The sequence below is a fragment of the Petaurus breviceps genome, unplaced genomic scaffold (genome assembly GCF_028583685.1).
Source record: "Petaurus breviceps papuanus isolate PSGF00001 unplaced genomic scaffold, PetGlider_PUasm1.0 156, whole genome shotgun sequence".
NCBI classification, from domain to species: Eukaryota; Metazoa; Chordata; class Mammalia; order Diprotodontia; family Petauridae; genus Petaurus; species Petaurus breviceps.
In genome coordinates this window covers 1,906,320-1,925,658 of record NW_027185720.1, presented here as the reverse complement: position 1 = coordinate 1,925,658, position 19,339 = coordinate 1,906,320, and the positions used below count along the sequence as shown (strand labels likewise).

The 19,339-nt window shown below is 37.4% G+C and overlaps 1 protein-coding gene across 2 annotated transcripts in view; it reads right to left on the bottom strand.

The window, feature by feature from the left end:
• TPH2 (tryptophan hydroxylase 2) overlaps positions 1–14,831 on the bottom strand; it is a 137,032-nt gene extending 122,201 nt beyond the window's left edge. Inside the window, exons 1-4 of one of the 2 annotated variants that reach the window (XM_069082169.1) lie at positions 14,693–14,831; positions 9,498–9,628; positions 4,175–4,358; positions 3,978–4,078 (exon numbers count right to left, since the gene is read on the bottom strand). In XM_069082169.1, coding sequence (XP_068938270.1) covers positions 3,978–4,078; positions 4,175–4,358; positions 9,498–9,628; positions 14,693–14,831 — 555 coding nt within the window. Of the gene's footprint in view, positions 1–3,977; positions 4,079–4,174; positions 4,359–9,497; positions 9,639–14,692 lie in introns of both variants that reach the window. The other variant, XM_069082170.1, reaches the window with a different exon arrangement.
• Positions 14,832–19,339: the final 4,508 nt, after the last annotated feature.

Sequence of the window (19,339 nt, the reverse complement as noted above, 5' to 3'; positions counted from 1 at the left end):
GTGGTGGTGGTGATGGTAAGGGAGTGGTGGTGGTGATGGTGGCAGTGATGGTGATAATGCCTAGCTACCTCTGAGGTCTCTTCTAGCTCTAACTCTCTAACCCTCTGATTCTAATCCCTATCTAATAAGGCTTCACATTCTAAGTCTCTTCTGTAGTCAGCTGATTTCCCTTTAGGGACATCAAAGCAAGGTATCCTGGGGACCCTAATCCCTGTCTCCATACCTAGCCCAGCTTTGGGTTTGTCCATGCACAGGAAAAAAATACCGTTTCCTTTCCTTTACTCACTAAATAATAATGCACCAAAATTAAATTCTGCAAAATGAACATTTGGTTTATCTGTAAAATAAATGTGTGGTGGAAAAAAAACACCAAAGCACATGATTGAGGTGGGGAATTGCTAACTACTTGCAATTATTTCTAGTGGTTGCACATCAAATAAGAGAAGGCCTCATAAGGTGGATATAATTAGGAGTAATGGGATGAAATTAAGTGAAGAGAAATTTAAACTGGATACCAAAATAAAATTTCTTCACAGCAAGGTCAGTGATGCTATAGTCATTCTGGGGAAATGGCCAACCCCCTGCTATGGGCTGAATGATTTTCAAACTAGCCTAAGTGGAGCGTTTGGGAATTTAAGGTTAGAAAGAACTCCTTCGTTGCCTGAGAAATGGGTGAGGTGAGGCAATAGATCACTTGCAGTTCTGGGATTAAGCATCCCTGCTCTCCAGGATGCTTTCCAGTTGTTTTATTAGCAAGCCTTTTCAGTACCCCCTCTAAGGTCCATCAGCATCTTAATTTCCACTGTATATATAAAAAAGAGAGGAAGCTAGGTGGTTCAGTGAATAGAGCACCAGAACTGAAGTCAGAGAGACCCTAGAATTTAAATCCAGCCTCAGACATTTACTAGCTGTGTGACCCTGGGCAAGTCACCTCACCCTGCTTGCCTCAGTTTCCTCATCTGTAAGATGATCTGGAGAATGAAATGACAAAGTATTCTTGTATCTTTGCCCAGAAAACCCCAAACAAGATCACAAAGAGTCAGATATAACTGAAATGACCAAACAACAAAATTAAAAAAAAAAAACCTTTAGGCTCACAAGATGAAAGGTCTTATGTAAGTGTAGCAGCAAGCACCCCAAGCACGTCCTCAGGGTTTGCTGCCCATACAGGTTCTTGGATCTGCTTTGTTAAAGGAAAGCAACTTAAAATGGGTTAACAAGCTTACTTTAATCAGTCAGACATATATCGTTTACCTTGTTCAGGGGAAAATGGTCAGCACCCCAAACTTCAAAATATACAGACAGAATTATCAAGTCAGAGAAACAGATCAAGTAGACAGATTTCCAAACTGTCCAACCATTACATCCATACCAAATCAGCATCTGGGTTTTTCAAAGCCGGGGGACTCTCAACAACGGCTTCCCATAATTCAGATCAAATCACAGAACACTTCTCAAAGTGAGTCCCAAAACAAAGCTACACATCAGGGCTTATATAGCCTTCTCCTGGCTCAGAGAATGTAACAACCTTATTGACTCACTGGCCAATCAAGAAGTATGTACTGAAAAACAAGCCTCCCTCCCCAGACTTCAGGTGCATTTTAGCCTAGGGGCAGGGAAGATCTTCCAAATTTGCATTTCCATTACAGTAAGATCACCCAGAAAGTTAATAGCCTGTCTTTGCATTGCCTTAGAATAGGTACCTTTTAAACAAAAAGAATAGTTCACATTTCTATAGAACCACTGGGTTTAAAGTTGGAAGGGACCTAGAGTAACATGTTTGTTGCATAGGATAGTATTTAGAACTGGAAGCTACCTTAAAAGTCTTTCCTTTTACCAATGAGTATAACTGAAGCCCTAAGAAATTAAGTCACATAGGAAATAAGCAAGAGGCAGGGTTTGAAGTCTGGTTCGATGAATCCACTTTCAGCACTTTCCACCTGTGCCCTGCTTCTTTCTTGGGCTAATACTTCCCCAGACTTGGGATCAGATAACCTTGGTTTAAATCCCTGCTCCCTACTTTACAGATGAAGAAACTAAGTCATTTCAGGCTTGTCCGACGAGAAACTACATCAAATGTCAACCATAAAGCTCAGTCAACAATGCATTTATTATTAAATATTATTAATAATTATTAATTATATCAGTATATAATTAATTCTATATTGAATATATTGTTAATATTATCAAATTAATTATTCAGTTTTTACTCTTTCATCTTCATGTTTGACTTCTGTGTCCCTTGTTCCAGCCTTTGGGTTCCAGAAAAATAGACGATAAATGACCAACCAAGTTTCCAGAGGTCTCATGATGGAACACACTACTCTCTCCCCACAGAGGGATGATGGTTTCAAGAAACAGAATGAGCCATACAGTTTGGGCCATAGTCAATGTGAGCATTTGCTTTGTTTGTCTATGTATATGTTTTAAAAGTTTGGGTTTTCTTTTTTTCCCCAACTGGGTGGAGTGAGGAGAGAAAATAAATGTTTTTAATCACAAAAAAACAAAATTAAATTTTAAAAAGATGTTTGTATGTGAGGTGATGGGTTCCTTCTCCCAGACTATTACTGTATACTTCGGCTGGACTTCAAATAGGCATTCAAGTCTCATGTTAAAGAAATATTGCTGAAGAAATGCAAAGAAAACAGTGGAAAATCATTATCAAAGGTCCATATTACTTTAAAGGCAATATTTGTTTAGGGAGAGTAGGGAGAGTGGGAGAGAATAGATTAACCTGTTCTATCATAGTCCTGTTCTAGAAATTTTTGCATTTCCATGGAGACTTAAGCCTACATTGTTGCATCCTTACCTAATTATTGACAAAAATGATGTCTTTAAGTATGTCTCCATAGGATGAGAGCTCTTAGTCATTTTTTGTGTCATAGACCCCTTTGGAAATCCAGTGAAGCCTAAAGATCCCTTCTCAGAATCATTTTTAATATGTATAAAATAAGACATAAAGGAAAGGAATTATATTGAAATACAGTTATCAAAAACAATTTTTAATAAGTTCACACCTCCTCTTTCCCCAAGGTTAAGAATCCTTGCCACAGGACAATGATCAGCCCTCCTCAGCATCCCCAAAGTGAAATCCAATTTGGCTAATTAGAATTCAAAAGGCCACCCTCTGTGACTAAATAAGTTGGTTTAGAAATATCTTTCTAGGGGCGGCCAGGTAGCACAGCGAGTAAGAGCACCGGCTCCAGTGTCAGAACGACCTGGAGATCGAATCCCGGGCTCAGACACTTAGCACCCACCCAGAAACACCTGGCCGTGTAACCTTGAGCAAGTTACTTAACCCCAATTGCTTAGGGGCAGCCAGGTGGCTCAGCGAGTAAGAGCACTGGCTCCAGTGTCAGGATGACCTGGATCAGGTCTGGGCTCAGATACTCAGCACCACACCCAGAAACAACTGGCCGTGTAACCTTGAGCAAGTTACTTAACCCCGTTTGCTTTAAAAAAAAAAAAAAAAAAAGAAATATCTTTCTACAGTAGATTTCAGGAGTGTTTGGAACCTCCTCTTCCCATACCCAATCCTTTATGTGTACATAAATATGAAAATGTCATCCCTCAGTCAGGGCTTCTTAATCCTGGGGGTCTGTGACTTTGGTGTGGTGTGGTTATATGAAGATAGGCAGATAGATAATAGATGGATAAATGGTAGTAATAGATGGATGAATGGATAGATAATTGTATCTTAATGTAATTAGTTGCCTTTGTAATCCTACATATTTCATTTTATGCAATTTAAAAGATTTCTGAGAAAGTATCCACAGGCTTCATCAGACTGCCAAAAGGGGTCCATGGCACATGCAAAACATGTTAAGATAAGACCCCTTCATCTGCCCTGACTATGACAGGTTGGGTCATATGAAGAGCTACTCTCATTGACTTGACATAAATACCAATATAGCATTACTCCACAATAAAATCTAAAAACACGGAATATCCTCACTGGGATTTTCCTTCTTACTTACTGGATGATCAGCATCCAACTCTGAGCCATACATGAGAACTCGGTGAGAACATTTGTCTAATTCAGCAATCTTCCGAGGAAACCACAACACATCCTCTAGGTCTATTAGAAACAGAGTGTGAGGTCAAAAGTGTTAGCTTAATCTTCCTGTGCAATATTGGCCAGAGAGCAAAGCAAGAGATGCAAAAATGGCCTTACCTTCCTCCTCCGTCCAAATATTTTCTGGTGGATTCAGGGTCACAATGGTGGTTTGAAATTTCAGCAACTGAATGAGCTCGTTAAATTCTTTCTTACGGCAGTCGCAGTCCACAAAGATTTCTACCTCAGAACTTCTTCTCCTGGATTTCCTAGACTCGATGTGGACCATGTTCACATGCTTTTCCTATAGAAACATGACCAAATGGGCTTTTTTAGACAATGTTTTTCCATGCTATTGGTCTTTTTGTTATCGCCACCTGATGGTCAATAGGTTACCTCCCTCAATCAGACACTTATTTTCTTACTCGTAGCAAAAATGATTCATGGATTGTATTTTTGCTACACTTTAAAAAACTAATTTATTCTTTGTTTTGGTCAATGAAGAAAGGAAAAAAAATTGTATACAACCTAGTCTACTTGGTTACTCTAAGCAACACCACAGTTTTAGTAATGTCAATGGAATGTCAGAACCTCCAAACTACTACACTTAACCAAAGAATACGAGTAGTTGTTTGGCATTTATATAGACCAAACATTTCATTGTCTGGAGGAATCCTTTCACCTTTCAGACAGTAATTTTGGTGTCATATAGACATAGCTTCACTCAAGGATTCATTCAAGTGAGTTACCTGACATATTTGTTGGAATGAAAATTCAGGTATTCCCACAGTCCAGATCTGGAACCAACCTCCATTTTTAGCCTACCCTCCCATTTCTTCCATACAAATCCTACTTTATTGTCAAAGTAAACTACTTACTGTTACTCAAACAAGTTAGAAGTTTTCTTACCTCTGAATCTTGGCTCTTTGTCATTGTATACTCCTGCAATGCCCTCCCCAGGCCCACCTCTTCTCCCATTCCTACCTCTAGGCATTCTCCTTATCTTTCAGGTCCCAATTTAACTATTACCCCTTCGTCCTCTGTCCTCATAATTCTAGCCAAAAGATCTTGCCTCTCTCCTGAACTTTTAAAATATTTTCTTCATACCGTACATATCAGTCTACATTCCATTTTCTTTTACATATGTCTTATATCTCCTACTGAATTGTAAAGACTTTAAAATGGAGAGCTATATCCTATAGACCTTCATATACCCAACGCTCCCTTGTACAACCTTCTGATAGTATAATAGACACTCAAATATTTGCCAAATGAATGAAAGAATATAGAATCACACAATTTAGATTTGAGTGCATTTATTCCAATTGACTCATTTTATAGAATAAGAAATTGGGACCCAGAGAGGTTATGATCACATAACATTATGATCTCATAGTTAAAAACTATCAGGACACATACACAGGTCTCAACTTTGTGCACTATGCCCTTTCTATTATACCACTCCAAATGATTGGATTTGGCTTTTACTTTTCAAAAAATCCTAAACTGATTAATAACAATCCTCCACTAAATTCAAACTCCCAGGTCTTGGGAGTGAAATTATATATATATAATATTATGTTATATTAATATAATATTTTTATAATCCTCCACTAAATTCCAACTCCCAGGTCTTCGGAGTGAAATATATAATTTATATAAAGTGAAATTACCTTGGGTTCTCAAAGGCTATACATGAGGATTAACCTATTGCTAGGCCCAAGCTATGACTACTGATTGACCCATCTACTCATCATCAAGTTTCCATGCACTCAGTAACTGGCTTGGTCAGCCACATTTAAGCAATGAATGCAAGGTAAGCGAATTTCATTCCAATCCAGGGAAACATGGTTAGCAAACTTTCCTAATCACAATGACTTTGTAGACAATAAGGGGGTTGTGCAATCCAGACCACTCATTGATTGACTGTCCTTAAGGTCTCCTTCCCATTCAGTCCCTGTGGATTTATTCAGCAACAATAGTCAGTTATAAGGGTGGAGATCTGGGCCCTTGAGCCAAGTATGCATCGCATTGTCCGCCCAAGGTACCACTTGATTGCCAGAGGTAGAACTAGTGGGCTGGGGAGTTTCATATTCGCAGGCATGTAAGAAATTGCCTGACTCATGCTCTCTTGAGTGCCTATGTTCTTTTATTGTATCTCTTCACCCATGACCTCCTCATATATACCAACAGAGCATGAACTATGATAGGTCCTACCAAGCTAAAAGGGCTTTGAGAAAAGGCCTAGTGACAGATAACCCATTCATCATCTAAGGATGAATGTAGCTACATGTGAAGAGACTCACCACCAAAAGATGTTTCACTGGGTGCCAGAGGATTCATTTGAGTGACAATAGCAATCCTACTAAGGTGTGAAGTTACAATCTATATTAGTGGAGGGAAAACCCAATCATGGATTCTTAAAATAAGTTAATAATAATAATAATAATGCATCACATCACTATAGAGATTTACTGTCTTCAAGGTGATTTTAGATCAATTATCTTATTTGATGCTCATAATATTCCTGTAAGATAAGAAAGACATATTTATTTCCATTTTATAGATGAGAATACTGGGACTCAGAGAGTTTAAGCAGCTTTCCCAAAATTCTACAGCTGATAAAGAGCAGGGATTAAACTAGTTATCTCTTCCCCATTGTGACTTTCCCCATCATGGTTTTGATATATCATGAGTCAGCATAAGAAATTAAATGGGATGGGGCTGCCAGGTAGCACAGCGTGTAAGAGCACCGGCTCCAGTGTGATTACCTGGGGATCGAATCCCAGGCTCAGACACTTAGCACCCACCCAGAAACCCCTGGCCGTGTAACCTTGAGCAAGTTACTTAACCCCAATTGCTTAGGGGAGGCCAGGTGGCTCAGCGAGTAAGAGCACCGGCCCCAGAGTCGGGATGACCTGGGATTGAATCCGGGCTCAGATACTTAGCACTATACCCAGAAATGACTGGCCGTGTAACTTTGAGCAAGTTACTTAACCCCAATTGCTTTAAAAAAAAAATTAAATGGGAATTTTGGGAGAGTTTTGCAGAAGCTGCAGATGACACAAAAAGGCCAACAGATGGCACAGAAAAAGTTTAGAGACTCAGAAATGCATAAAATATATGTATAGTATTGTGTCAACATATTTTATCATTTATATTATAATAATTCAAAAAAACAAAAAAAAAGAAAAACCACAAAAAAATTTTAATATTATAATAATTCAGACTTCTTCTCTGGTACGAAGGAATGGTCAAAAATTTTAGGCAGATTTTCCAGATCATAGGGCTGCTGTATTCCTAACCCCCATGATGTGGAAGGAATAACTAGAGAACTCAGATCTTCTAGATCCTTTCCCAAACCTATCTTGTCCACACTCTGTGAATCAACTAGTCACTGACAGGACATTGGACATTTTTTAAAATTCCTGTTTGTGTCCTGGGGGACAGAGTAGACTTGTAAATAATAATCATTCATAAATAATAATTGTTTGTGATAAAAGAATTGGTCATTATTTATTTGTTTAATTTGATCAATGTAGCTAGTGCAAGTTTATTTTTTTAGATGCTGATGTTTATTCCCCCAGAATATTAATATAGCAGGGCCTATATTAATCTAGCCCCCATTTATCTAATCCCCCTAATTAATCTAGTCCCATCCCAATCCTTGTTCCCTATCATTTTCTAGGTATGACCTTGGAAATAAGGCCATTGTATTATTGTATCATTAACCATATTATTATAATATTCCCAACAGGAAAAGCTGCCAAGGTAATTCCTTTATCTTCTTACTACATATTCAAGACCTTATTATGAATAATGTCATGATGTCAATACGACATCAATTCATGAAATCCTAGAATCTCAGAGTTAAAAGAGGATTTAAAAGCCAACTGGCCCAACCTGAATGTTGCACAGAGGAATCATATGGAAACCAGGGTGGGATTTGAAGATTTTAACCTCAAAGCTATTCAAGGAATTGCCTGCTCCAAGTTGCTAAATTGGTCTTTGGTTTAGATTTAGTCTTTTAGTGTCATCATAGTAGATCAAATAATGATGGAGGTATTTGTCTTTCATTCTCAGAGAGGATCATGGTATCAGGAATGATGACTTGAAGAGTAAATGACTTGAAAGTAAATTGGATTTAAGTGATGGAGGACTGTGCAAAGCTTACTCTCTCCTCTGGAGCCATCTGAGTCCTGTGGCAAGATATAGATCAGTATGACCGGAGATGACCCCAAATAATGGTGTAGCTCCTGGGCACATACACCAAACCTCCTCATGCTAAATTTGTCTCCCTAAGTCACATTAGCAAATTTTATATGAGTTCTGCCAGTGGAATACTTCAACTAAGATAGCAGGTTCTCACTTGCAATCATCTAAATCATATCTTTCCCACTCAATCAAGGAGTGCATTTGACCTTGAATTCATTTTATCTCTGCCACTTATTATTTCTGACCATCTACAAAGTGTGTGTAAATCAAATGATTTCATTTTTTGCCTTTTTTTTTTTTTTTGCTTTTTGGAGGGCAATTGAGGTTAAGTGACTTGCCCAAGGTCACATGGCTAGTTTTTTTTGTGTTACGTGTCTGAGGCCAGATTTGAACTCAGGTCCTCCTGACTCCAGGACCAGTGCTCTATTCACTGTGCCACCTCACCGCCCCAGATAAAATTATTTTAAATATCCAATGAAGACTTTTTAATTTAAAGGAATACTATTGGGAATCCTTCCTAAAAGCAAAGGATAATTTTGTAAAGTTCATAGAATTATAGAATTTTACCCTGTAAGAGAACTGAGAAATCATATAGGTCATCTTACCCCTTCATTTTATAGATGAAGAAACTAAAATAATATAAAGAACTCTGGATTGAGAGTCATAAGACCTAAATTCAAATTACACATTTATCATTTATTATCTGTAAGACCTTAAACAAATCTCTTCATCTTTTGACCCTTCATTCTTCATAAACATAAAAAAAACAACTTCCTGAAGCATATGCAATTAGTAAATAACAGAATCCAGATTTGAACCCAGGTCTTATATCTCCAAGTTAGTTCATTGTTCTTTCTGTAACATCAGGCTGCCAAGTCATACATGCTCCTTCTATACTTTGTGCAAATCTCCATTTTCCACACATCAGGAAAACTTACTAAGGAGAGACACCCTTCTGTAGCTTTGTATTACTGCCTTTTCCACCTGGTAATGGGGTTATATAAAATTTCCCAAAATTTTCCCCCATATTTTACAAGATCTTGTTTATTCTGTTTTTTAGATGATGAACACTACTTGCAAAGTTTCATAAAGTTCTATTTATTTGTACATTCCAAAATCCATAATTATACCATCCCCAGAAATTGACTCACTCCACTGAGTCCTGCTTCCCAACAGATTACATGTCCATACCGATACACATGGCTAAGTCAAGAGGTTTTACACATACCTGAAAGAGCCTTAAGGCTTTGACCAATTCACCAACTTCATTTTTCAAAGAAAACACGACTGCAGTCTTTCCACTTTCCCCAGCAGCTTCATTCTTTCCACTACCTCTGTTGCCTTTCTTATCATCACTTGCTCTGTTCAGCTATAAGGAAGAAGGGACAGAAAATTCCAATCAGTCATGGAGCGTTTGAGCTGACAGGCACCTTACTGTTCAGAGATTACTAACTAAACAATATCTTGTATTTACATAGCACTTTATAGTCTGCAAAGTGCCTATGTTATCTCATTTGATCTTTACAATAACCCTATCATTCTCCCTTTTTATAGATGAGGACACTGGGGGCAGCTAGGTGGCACAATGAATAGAGCACCGACCCTGGAATCAGGAGGACCTGAGTTCAAATCCAACCTCAGACACTTAACACTTAACTAGCTGTGTGACCTTGGGCAAGTCATTTAACCCCAATTAACTTGCCTTCCCCTCCCCCAAAAAATGAGGAAACTTGAGGGGAGAGAGGTTAAATGAAATGCCAAGCCTCACACAGGTATTGTATGAGGAAGAATTAGAACTCAAGTGTTCCTGACTCCAAGTCCAGCAATCTATCTTCTATGCCAACAAGTATTTATTATGCACCCACTATATTCCAAGTACTGAGCTAGCGGTTGGAGATACAAAGACAGAAATGAAACTGTCCATTTTCTCAAGGATCTTATGTTCATTTAATCCAACCCTCTCTCTTCCTTCCCAGTTTTACAGGTCAGGAAACTGAGACTCACAGAGACAAAGTGTGAGCACAAACTCACAGTTATCTAGTGACAGAGATAGAACTCATATTTAGGACTTCCCATTTTTTCCACGTTAATGATCTTTCCACCAGACTATGCTATGACTTGTGAATAAATTAAAGATGATATAGAAAAAATTTCCCATAAATGAATTTATCAGAAAGTCTTAGACTAAAGACAACTTTAACATGAACAGGGCAATCAAATTCTATCAAGATATTCTAGATACAGTTGAATTGTTCAAACTGAGAATCAGAAGTGTGACAGTAGGCTATTCCGAGCCACTGGTTTTGACTGCTTTCAGCTGATCAGCTAGTAATTCAATTTTTTTCTTTTTGGAGGGGGGAAAGCAGGGCGATTGGGCTTAAGTGACTTGTCCAAGGTCACAGGGCTAGTGTTAAAAGTGTCTGAGGTCACATTTGAACTGACTCCAGGGCCAGCGCTCTATTCACTGTGCCCCCTAGGTGCCCCATTCAAATTAAAAAAAAACAACTTTGGGTTCATTCTATCACAAAAAAAATATGGCAAGAAGCATTAAGATTTTGCATTAGCTAATGTGTTGATTTGTTTCCTTGACTGTACTTATTTATTGCAAGGGGAAAACCCCCTGGGTGGGGAGGAGAGGGAAGAGTAATTGGAAATGAACAATGATGGAAAACATAAAATAAAAGAGCATCAATAAAACATTTAAAAAGGGAGGGAAGAAAAGAATTACTAATTAGTAATCTCTGCCTTTAGGTTTTCTTTCCAGCTTGTATCTTGCATTGAAGTATCTCTCATTCAATTATCATAAAATTTTACATACATTTTACAATTACAAAGCATTTCACATTCTTCTCATTTATTTCCCACCCCCCCCAAAAAATACTGAGTAAACATTCCCAGTGTCATTACACTCATTTTATAAATGAGGAAAGTGAGTTTTAGAAAAGTTATCATGCAATGCAAGTCAATAAATTCAGCAATATATTACGCACGTACTATTTTCAGGACAAAGCTGGGTCACAGATCCTGCTCTACAGGATCTTTGGGCCTTAGGGGAGTGGAAAAGAGAAAGAAGATAATTATACAAATAACTCTAATACTAGGGAGAATGAGGCAGGTGTAGTAGCAAAGTGCTAAGGGAAGGTAGTTGTTTCACCTGAGGGCAAAGAAGAATGAGAGAAGGCTTCATCATGAAGGGACCACCTGAAATGGGGCTTGAAAGGGACTTCAATAGATAAAAAGAGAGTGTGGGGGTCAGGATGAGGGGAAAGCAAAGAGAGGGAAGAGGACAAAATGAGAACAGGAGACAGAGAATGATCCAGTTCAGTTGAAATGGAGGGCACATGAAGTATCAGATAAGTCTAAAAAGATAACTTGGAGCCAGATTGCACAAAGTATTTGCCAGAATAAGTAGTTTATATTCTATCAGATAGACAGTGAAAGGTTTAAGGTTTTCCAGTAGAGGGGTGACACAATCAGAGAAGTAGATTAGTTGCTTTGAGAAGGATGGATTAGAGAAGGGAAAGCCTGGAGGCAGAAAGACCAGTAATGGGGCTCTTGGAGTAATCTGGGTGAGAAGTGATGAGTTTGAATTAGGATGATTTGAAGGGGAATAGAGAGAAAGAAATGGATTTGAGAGTTATGCTGGAATTGATGGAGCAGGGTCACAGAAGAGATCCAAATGGATCAACTCAAAGGTATAGGTTAGTTGCAGCTAAGGAGGAAGGCCTCCTTGGCTTCTGAGAGAGAAGAGAAGAACAATATGGGCAAGAATATGATAGGCTGAGAGGAGTGAAAAGTGAGTTAAGAGAAACTGTGCCTGGTGGCTTCAATTGGTAGCAATTGGCAGTAGGAGGCAATAGTGAATATGAAGAGAGAGTTTAGTCTTTGAAAAGAAATGAAAAGGAGTGAAAGGGCCACAAAAGTATCATTGAGTCAAAAAATATTATAAGAAAGTCATTTAATTTTTCAATGTTTGTCCTTATTTCCTTCCCTAGCCATCCTCAACAGAATACCTTGCATCTCTAGCTATAGGAATAGGGAAGAGATCTATGATTTTATTGTTACAGGGAATTTCCAAGTGAGGCATTTCCCTCTACCAATGCAGATTGGTAACTGCTGTGTAATATACAGTCTTAGCAAGCTGCCTGGGGCACTGAGAGGTTAAGTGACTTGCCTAGGATCACAAAAACAGTATAAGTCAGGGATGCAACTTGAACTCATCTTACTTCTTGGCTCCAAGGTCAATTCTCTACACGTTATGCCACACTGCTTCTGTTTTATCTGTAGTAGATACTTAACAAATATTTATTGAATTGACCAAAGGATTTCCCAGTTGAAGACTCAAACCCAGTTCTTCTGACATGAAGCCCCGTCCTCTTTCCATTGCTACAACACAGTGCATAAATTAAACCTGTTACCGAAACAAATTCAAAAGGATCGAAGACTCATTATTCCTATTTTTTTATTCTTTCCAACATAACTTGAAAGTAAATAACCATTTTGCAATCTTCCATCTGACTACGCATGTGCCTAAATCAATAAAACCACCATTTGTAACTTCTGACTCTAATTTTATGCTGTCAATGGAGATCTAATTGCTACAATGCTGACAGAAAGTATATCATCCAGGCCCACCTAAATCGTGTCAGTAGATAACAATTGAAACGAAGGTTAAAATCCAGACATGAAAAAAACTAGATAACTAATCCTCATGTGCAAATAGAAGCATCTGTGGAACTGAAAGGTATTAAAACTTCATTAGCCATGCAAGATACTACAGTATGTGATTAAGTAATGACTAGTAGCTGGAATTTGCTAATGATAACGATGACAGATTCTTAGGAGTCAGAGTACTGTCAGAAATGAGAATGAGGGAATAAAATAACTTGCAAATTGCCTTTGACAGATGATGTAAAGTTATTGTAAAATTATGAACTGCTGGCGCTCCCATCCAAATGCATACGGTTATGCAATATACTCACTAAGCTCTGACAATTAGGCAAGGAGAGTGCTTCCCTCTCTGCAAATGAAGATATTAAAACATTTACAACATTCCCCTGCATTTTTGTAGGAACTAAGAAATGGGTCTGTGGGAGAGAATTCAGAGAAGAATTAGTTTCTGTTCTCTTCTTTTATCCCCCCTCTTTTTTTAAATTTTCAAATTAACATTCCATCACAAGTCATTCATACTCAGTTTTTTAATCACCAAAAATTCATAGAAAAAAGATAAATGTTAACTTCATTATTTGTGATTTCACAGACTTTGAAATGTACGCTGACTTCTGTGTTTAATAGTGATAGTCTGTTTAAAGCTATTTTAAACTACAATTTCCTATTACTTTCAACATCTGTTTCCTCATCATATTAAAAACATAATCCTAAATATTTAAGCTTCATTTTGGAAGTGAAGAGTCTATAATTTTGTTTCTGTGTTTTCTAAATTTAGTATTTTATTCTTACTTTAGAAATTCTTGATGTACTTGCTGGCTCATTTAAAAAATCTCTATACTATTAAAATGCAAGGAAAATCATTTACATTTATTTAGAATTTTTTTTTAATTGATTTAAATAGTTCTACAAAACAGCATAATTACAATGGCAAAATTTCCTTGCTTTATCAACTCATTTAGTAGTAATAATGTGTAAGTATAATAAACCTCTGGCTTATGCATGAGCTAAGATATTCAAACAGATTTTTTTTCTCCCCACAGAATTAGAAACAGTTGATAAGCTCTGCTATTGCAATAATTAGATATAATTCCATATTTTCATTGCATGAAGACCTGGCTATATTTTCTTTCACTGCAGTTTTCATCTCAAATTAGGACCTAAAACATTTTTGCTTTACTCCATTCCTTTTTTTAATTTTAAAAAACTTTAAAAACTAAACCGAGGAAAGGGAAGTACTTTCAAAATGAAACCAACCTTTTTCTTTGCAGTTTTCAAGAAGTTCTAGATCTAGCAATCATTACTGAAGATCATTTTCGAAGATTAAAATGGAAAACCATAATGACTGACTAACATTGGAGGGGGCACGTGGAGGAAACAGCAATATACTGGTGAAAGTCCAGAAAATCTAATTCCCCCTTGTTCCTCCTCATCAAGAATATTCTTCCTAAATCTAATACACGTTTCCTACCCTAGAGTAAAAAAGATTTCCAACTTCTTTCTCTTACTTTCTACAACTTTTTAAGTCCTTTCCAAATAACTTTCTAAGAAAGAATCTAGAAAAACATGGAGGTATGTTACTTTAGTAAATTGATGAGTGTTTTAATTCATTACAGGAGGAGGTCTAGAAGTGCTTTAAGGGGGGAGGGGGCGTGCATGTGTGTGTGTGTGTGTGTGTGTGTGTGTGCGTGTGGTGTGCAAGTCTACTAATTCACAGATATAGATGAGAATAAGATAGTTGCCAGTCTAAAAAACGCTCTTTTGGAAGTGTCAGTCCCTTGGTACTCACTGTTAAGCTGCTGGATAGCTGATGCTCTTCAGGAACTGCTGAGTCCAAAGAAAGCCCCCTCCTTGCCCAATATTTGCTGGAAAACATCATCATGGCTGGCTGCATTGGGAAATTTGTGCAGTTTCCTTTCTCTACAGCAGGGGGAACCAGCGGACTGGTGGCTAAGTCTGAGTCCTCAGCTCTAGCTACAATGTAGGAGAAAGAATACAAGGGAGGCTAGGGAAGATGAGCCGGCTGCTCAGGGAGCTGTCCAGAGTTTGGGTGCTGAAGAAAGAGCAATGAAGCTTCTCTTTTCCCGGCGCTCTTTATATGCGTAACTGGAAACTGATGCAAGGCTGATTAGACAGAGACTCATTTCATGCTGAGATGGTTACAGCCAGATTAAAGACCTACGCCTTTAGTTTGTCTCCAACATGGAGATTTTTTATTTCATAGTGACCTTTTCTCACATATTGAGGAAACAACACACAACGGAACTTTCTTTGTATAAAAAAACAACTACTCATTCTCTTCTCAAAAAATATTTGAATCCCTTAAGCCATCATATTCCATTTTTTCACACATTAACATTTTTTCTGTCTTAACTGTCTTTTATTATTTTAGTGTGATAGCTATCAAAATAACATACACTCTTTCCCAGTAAAGAAAATACCTGAATGCTCATTGCTATAAATACAAGGCAGTGTTTTCATGTTCCATACAGGGTAGCTTTATTGAAGAAAAGTTGGAGAACTTGATTTAGCTATAGGTCAGGTACTATAAACATGTTAATTTTAAGGATTCCTCTAGATGCTGGGTAACAGAAAGGAATGTTAGGTGTGAAAGTACCCACACTCAATCATCAATAATAATAATAATGCTCTCACACCTTTATAGTACATCACTTTTACACACCTTTTTTCACAATAGCCTTGTAAGATACATAATGTAAGTGTTGTTATCTCCATTTGAGAATTAAGAGAAATGAAATTCACAAGGATTAATTGACTTGTCTTTGGATTCAAAGTCAATAACTCCTTCTATTATAAATATTATTATCACTACTATTATTGGATGTGTATACAGTGGTACAAGGTTGGAAAAGGGAGGGAAGGGAAGTAAATAAGCATTTATTAAGCACCTACTATGTGCCAGATACTGTGCTAAGTACTTTACAAATATTTTATTTAATTCTCATCACAACCAGGGGAGATGGTACTATTATTATTCCCCTTTTATAATTTAAAAAAAACTGAGGAAAACAGGTTAAGTGACATACTTAGGGTCACATAGCTAGAAAGTATCTGAGGCTGGATTTGAACTCAGAATTCCCTGACTCCAGACCCAGTACTCTATCCACTGTGTCACCTAGCTGCCTGGGTGCAATGGATAGAATGTAGTACTTTACATACCTATCTCATATGATCCTTTCAAAAACCCTATAAGTGCTACAGTTGTTATCAACATTTTACAGAACAATGAGGTAATCAAAGATGTGAATGGATACTCTGTTGAAAAAAAGTTGCTTTGCTCACACTCTTGGTTGCTGAGAGTTACACTAGCTAGGCACAATCCTCTTCCTCACTGCATTCCATCCTATTCTCACTCTAAAAGCCCAAATAATAGCTTGGAAAGTAATAATCCTGTTAAGCTCTAAACCCACAAAGAGTAGAGCTAGACTAGTACTTTCATTACTGTGGACATTCTACATTTACCAAGGTGACTTAACATTACATAAACTCTTTGACCAATTCATCATATTGTTGATTCTCACTGAGCTTGCAATTAAGTAAAACCCTCCAATTATTTTTCATGTATGTTGCTTTTAAATCAAGTCTTCCCTATCCTTTATTTGTGAAACTGATTGTTTGAATTTATATGCAGAGTTATATCTATTCAATGTCACTTTTTGTACTTAGGTTTATTGTTCCCAACTGCCAAGCCCTTTTTGAGTCTTGATTCTGTCATCCAACATGTCTATCCCTTCCAGTTTTCTGTCATCTGAAAATCTGAAACATTTTCTCTGTCTTCATTCAAGACACTAAAAATGTTGACCATATTTATTTATCAAAATTTTGGGTACAATTGTTTAACATTCTATAGATTCACCTAACAGTATTATCATCTAGCCCACATTTCTCCATTTTTTTCTGCAAATATACCATGAAAGACTTTGTTGGATGCCTTGTTGAAATTAAGATATACTATGTATTCCTTTGGGAAATGATATGGTTAAAGTAACTCTATCAGAAAAGAAATTTAAGGTACTTTGGCATGACAGTGCTAACTCTTAGTTCCCATTTTATTTCCTAAGTAAGTACTCAACCCAACTTTGTATACATAATTAATGTAAAAAAAAAGTCATCTATCTTGATCCTTAAATAGAAAACACTAAATGGATAATAAACATGAAGGCAACAGGGTGGCACAGTAGATAGAGAACTGGACTTGGAGTCCCAAAGACTTGAGTTCAAATTTAGCCTCAGACACTTACTAATTGTGATCCTGGGAGTTTTTTCAATTGCAAAATAAGGATAGTGATAGCACTTACCTTGCAGAGTTTTTGTGAGGACCAAATGAGACAATATTTGTAAAGGTCTTAGCACAGTGCTTGGTACATAGTAGGTGCTACATAAGTTAATAATTAGCTTCATAATAGCTACATAAGCTTATTATTATTACATGAAGGCAAAAAGTGGCTAGTAACAAAGGGTAATGGGTTCATTTGAATGAATCAGTACCTCTAGTTCATAGGTTATTTACCTGGGGTCTGTGAATTGACTTTTAGATATTTTGATAACTTTATTTTAATATAATAACTGGTTACTTTTGTAATCCCAAGTATTTTATTTTATTCATTTAAAAGTATCGTTTTGAGAAGGGCTTTATAGGCTTCACCAGACTGCCAGAGTGGTCCATGACATAAAAAGAGGCTAAGAACCCCTGGTCTGGTTGCAAGTACATCTACCTTTTGACCAATCAACCAATTTACAAGCATCTATAGTGCCTACTATGCCCTGGTACTGTATCTTACAAGATTACTCTGAAAATAGTCTTCATATATAGATGGTCATTACTCGTGATATCAAGAATGAAGTTGTATGAACAAGGGAAAAAATTTTAATCACATTATTTTATGTTATTATATTATTAATATAACAATGTTATTATTATATTATTTAAAAATTCAAATCACATTATATATAAATCAAAAAACTTTATATAGTTTAACCAAAAATATCTCTTTCTTCATATCTTTTATTTATTGCTATAGGACTAGAGAACATTTTTTAAAAGATGAGACCATGACCCATTCGTTCACAGCCAGTGTCCTTTTAATAATTAAAAAATTGACATTTTGAAATAATTCACAAACCAAAATGAAGAAAGGATGGGACTGGCTTCCACAGTAATTCTCTGACTTCATCACATCAAACATCTAATCAACTTAGTCTAAAATCATGTCATTTGGGTCATTTGGTACCACAATCTGAAATGACTGAACTGGTCAGATATCAAGACACAGTTATAGACATGGCTGCCCATGATTTGCCCCCTGATAAAAGTCATTTACTTTCAAGTAGGTATTCAAATGATTACTTGTTTATTATTTCAGTTCACCCAAAATCTCCCATTCCTACCACTCAGTCCATAAGTGTGACCCGTGTTTCATTTACCTCTGATTCAATGAGCATTTATTAAGGGCTTCCAGGCACTGAGCTAAGCACGGGGAAAATGAATACAAGCAAAAGAAAGATGGTGCCTGCCCTCAAAGTTCTTACATCCTAATGGAGGAAGACAACAATAAAATAAAACTGAGGGGCAGCCATGTAGCACAGTGAGTAAGAGCACCGGCCCCAGAGTCTGGATGACCTGGGATCAAATCCGGGCTCAGATACTCAGCACCACATCCAGAAATAACTGGCCGTGTAACCTTGAGCAAGTTACTTAACCCCAATTGCTTAAAAAAAAAAGAAAACTGAAAAGCCAGGGGTAGGACATGAGGAAAAGGTGGAGAAAAGGTCTAGAAAGTCAAGACTGAGGCCTGAGGAATAAAAAATGAGTGCCCATGGCTAGCCTGGGAGCTTCCTTTAAATGAACAATCTGGGAGGAACCAGTCAGAGGAAGGGATTGCAGAGATGGAGAGATCTTCCAGAGTGAGAAGGCTGCAGGGAAATGATGGAAAAAGAAGACCACAGAGTCAGGAGCAGCCTCCCAAGAGGAATAAAGACATTTAAGTTATGACCAATTATTGCTGTTGTTTGTCCTTTGTTTTATTTTCTGAACCTACACACACACTTCAGTTTAAGAGGATAAGAATAGCACCTACCTAACAGGATTACTGTGTTGATCAAATGAGATAATGTATGTAAAGGACTATGAAAAATTTATATCATTAGGTAAACGATGAGCTACTATTATTTTTTTTTAAAGCAATTGGGGTTAAGTAACGTGCTCAAGGTTACACGGCCAGTTATTATCTCTGGGTGTGGTGCTGAGTATCTGAGCCCAGATTTGATCCAGGTCATCCCGACACTGGAGCCGGTACTCGCTGAGCCACCTGGCCACCCCTAAGCAATTGGGGTTAAGTAACTTGCTCAAGGTTACACGGCCAGGTGTTACTGGGTGGGTGC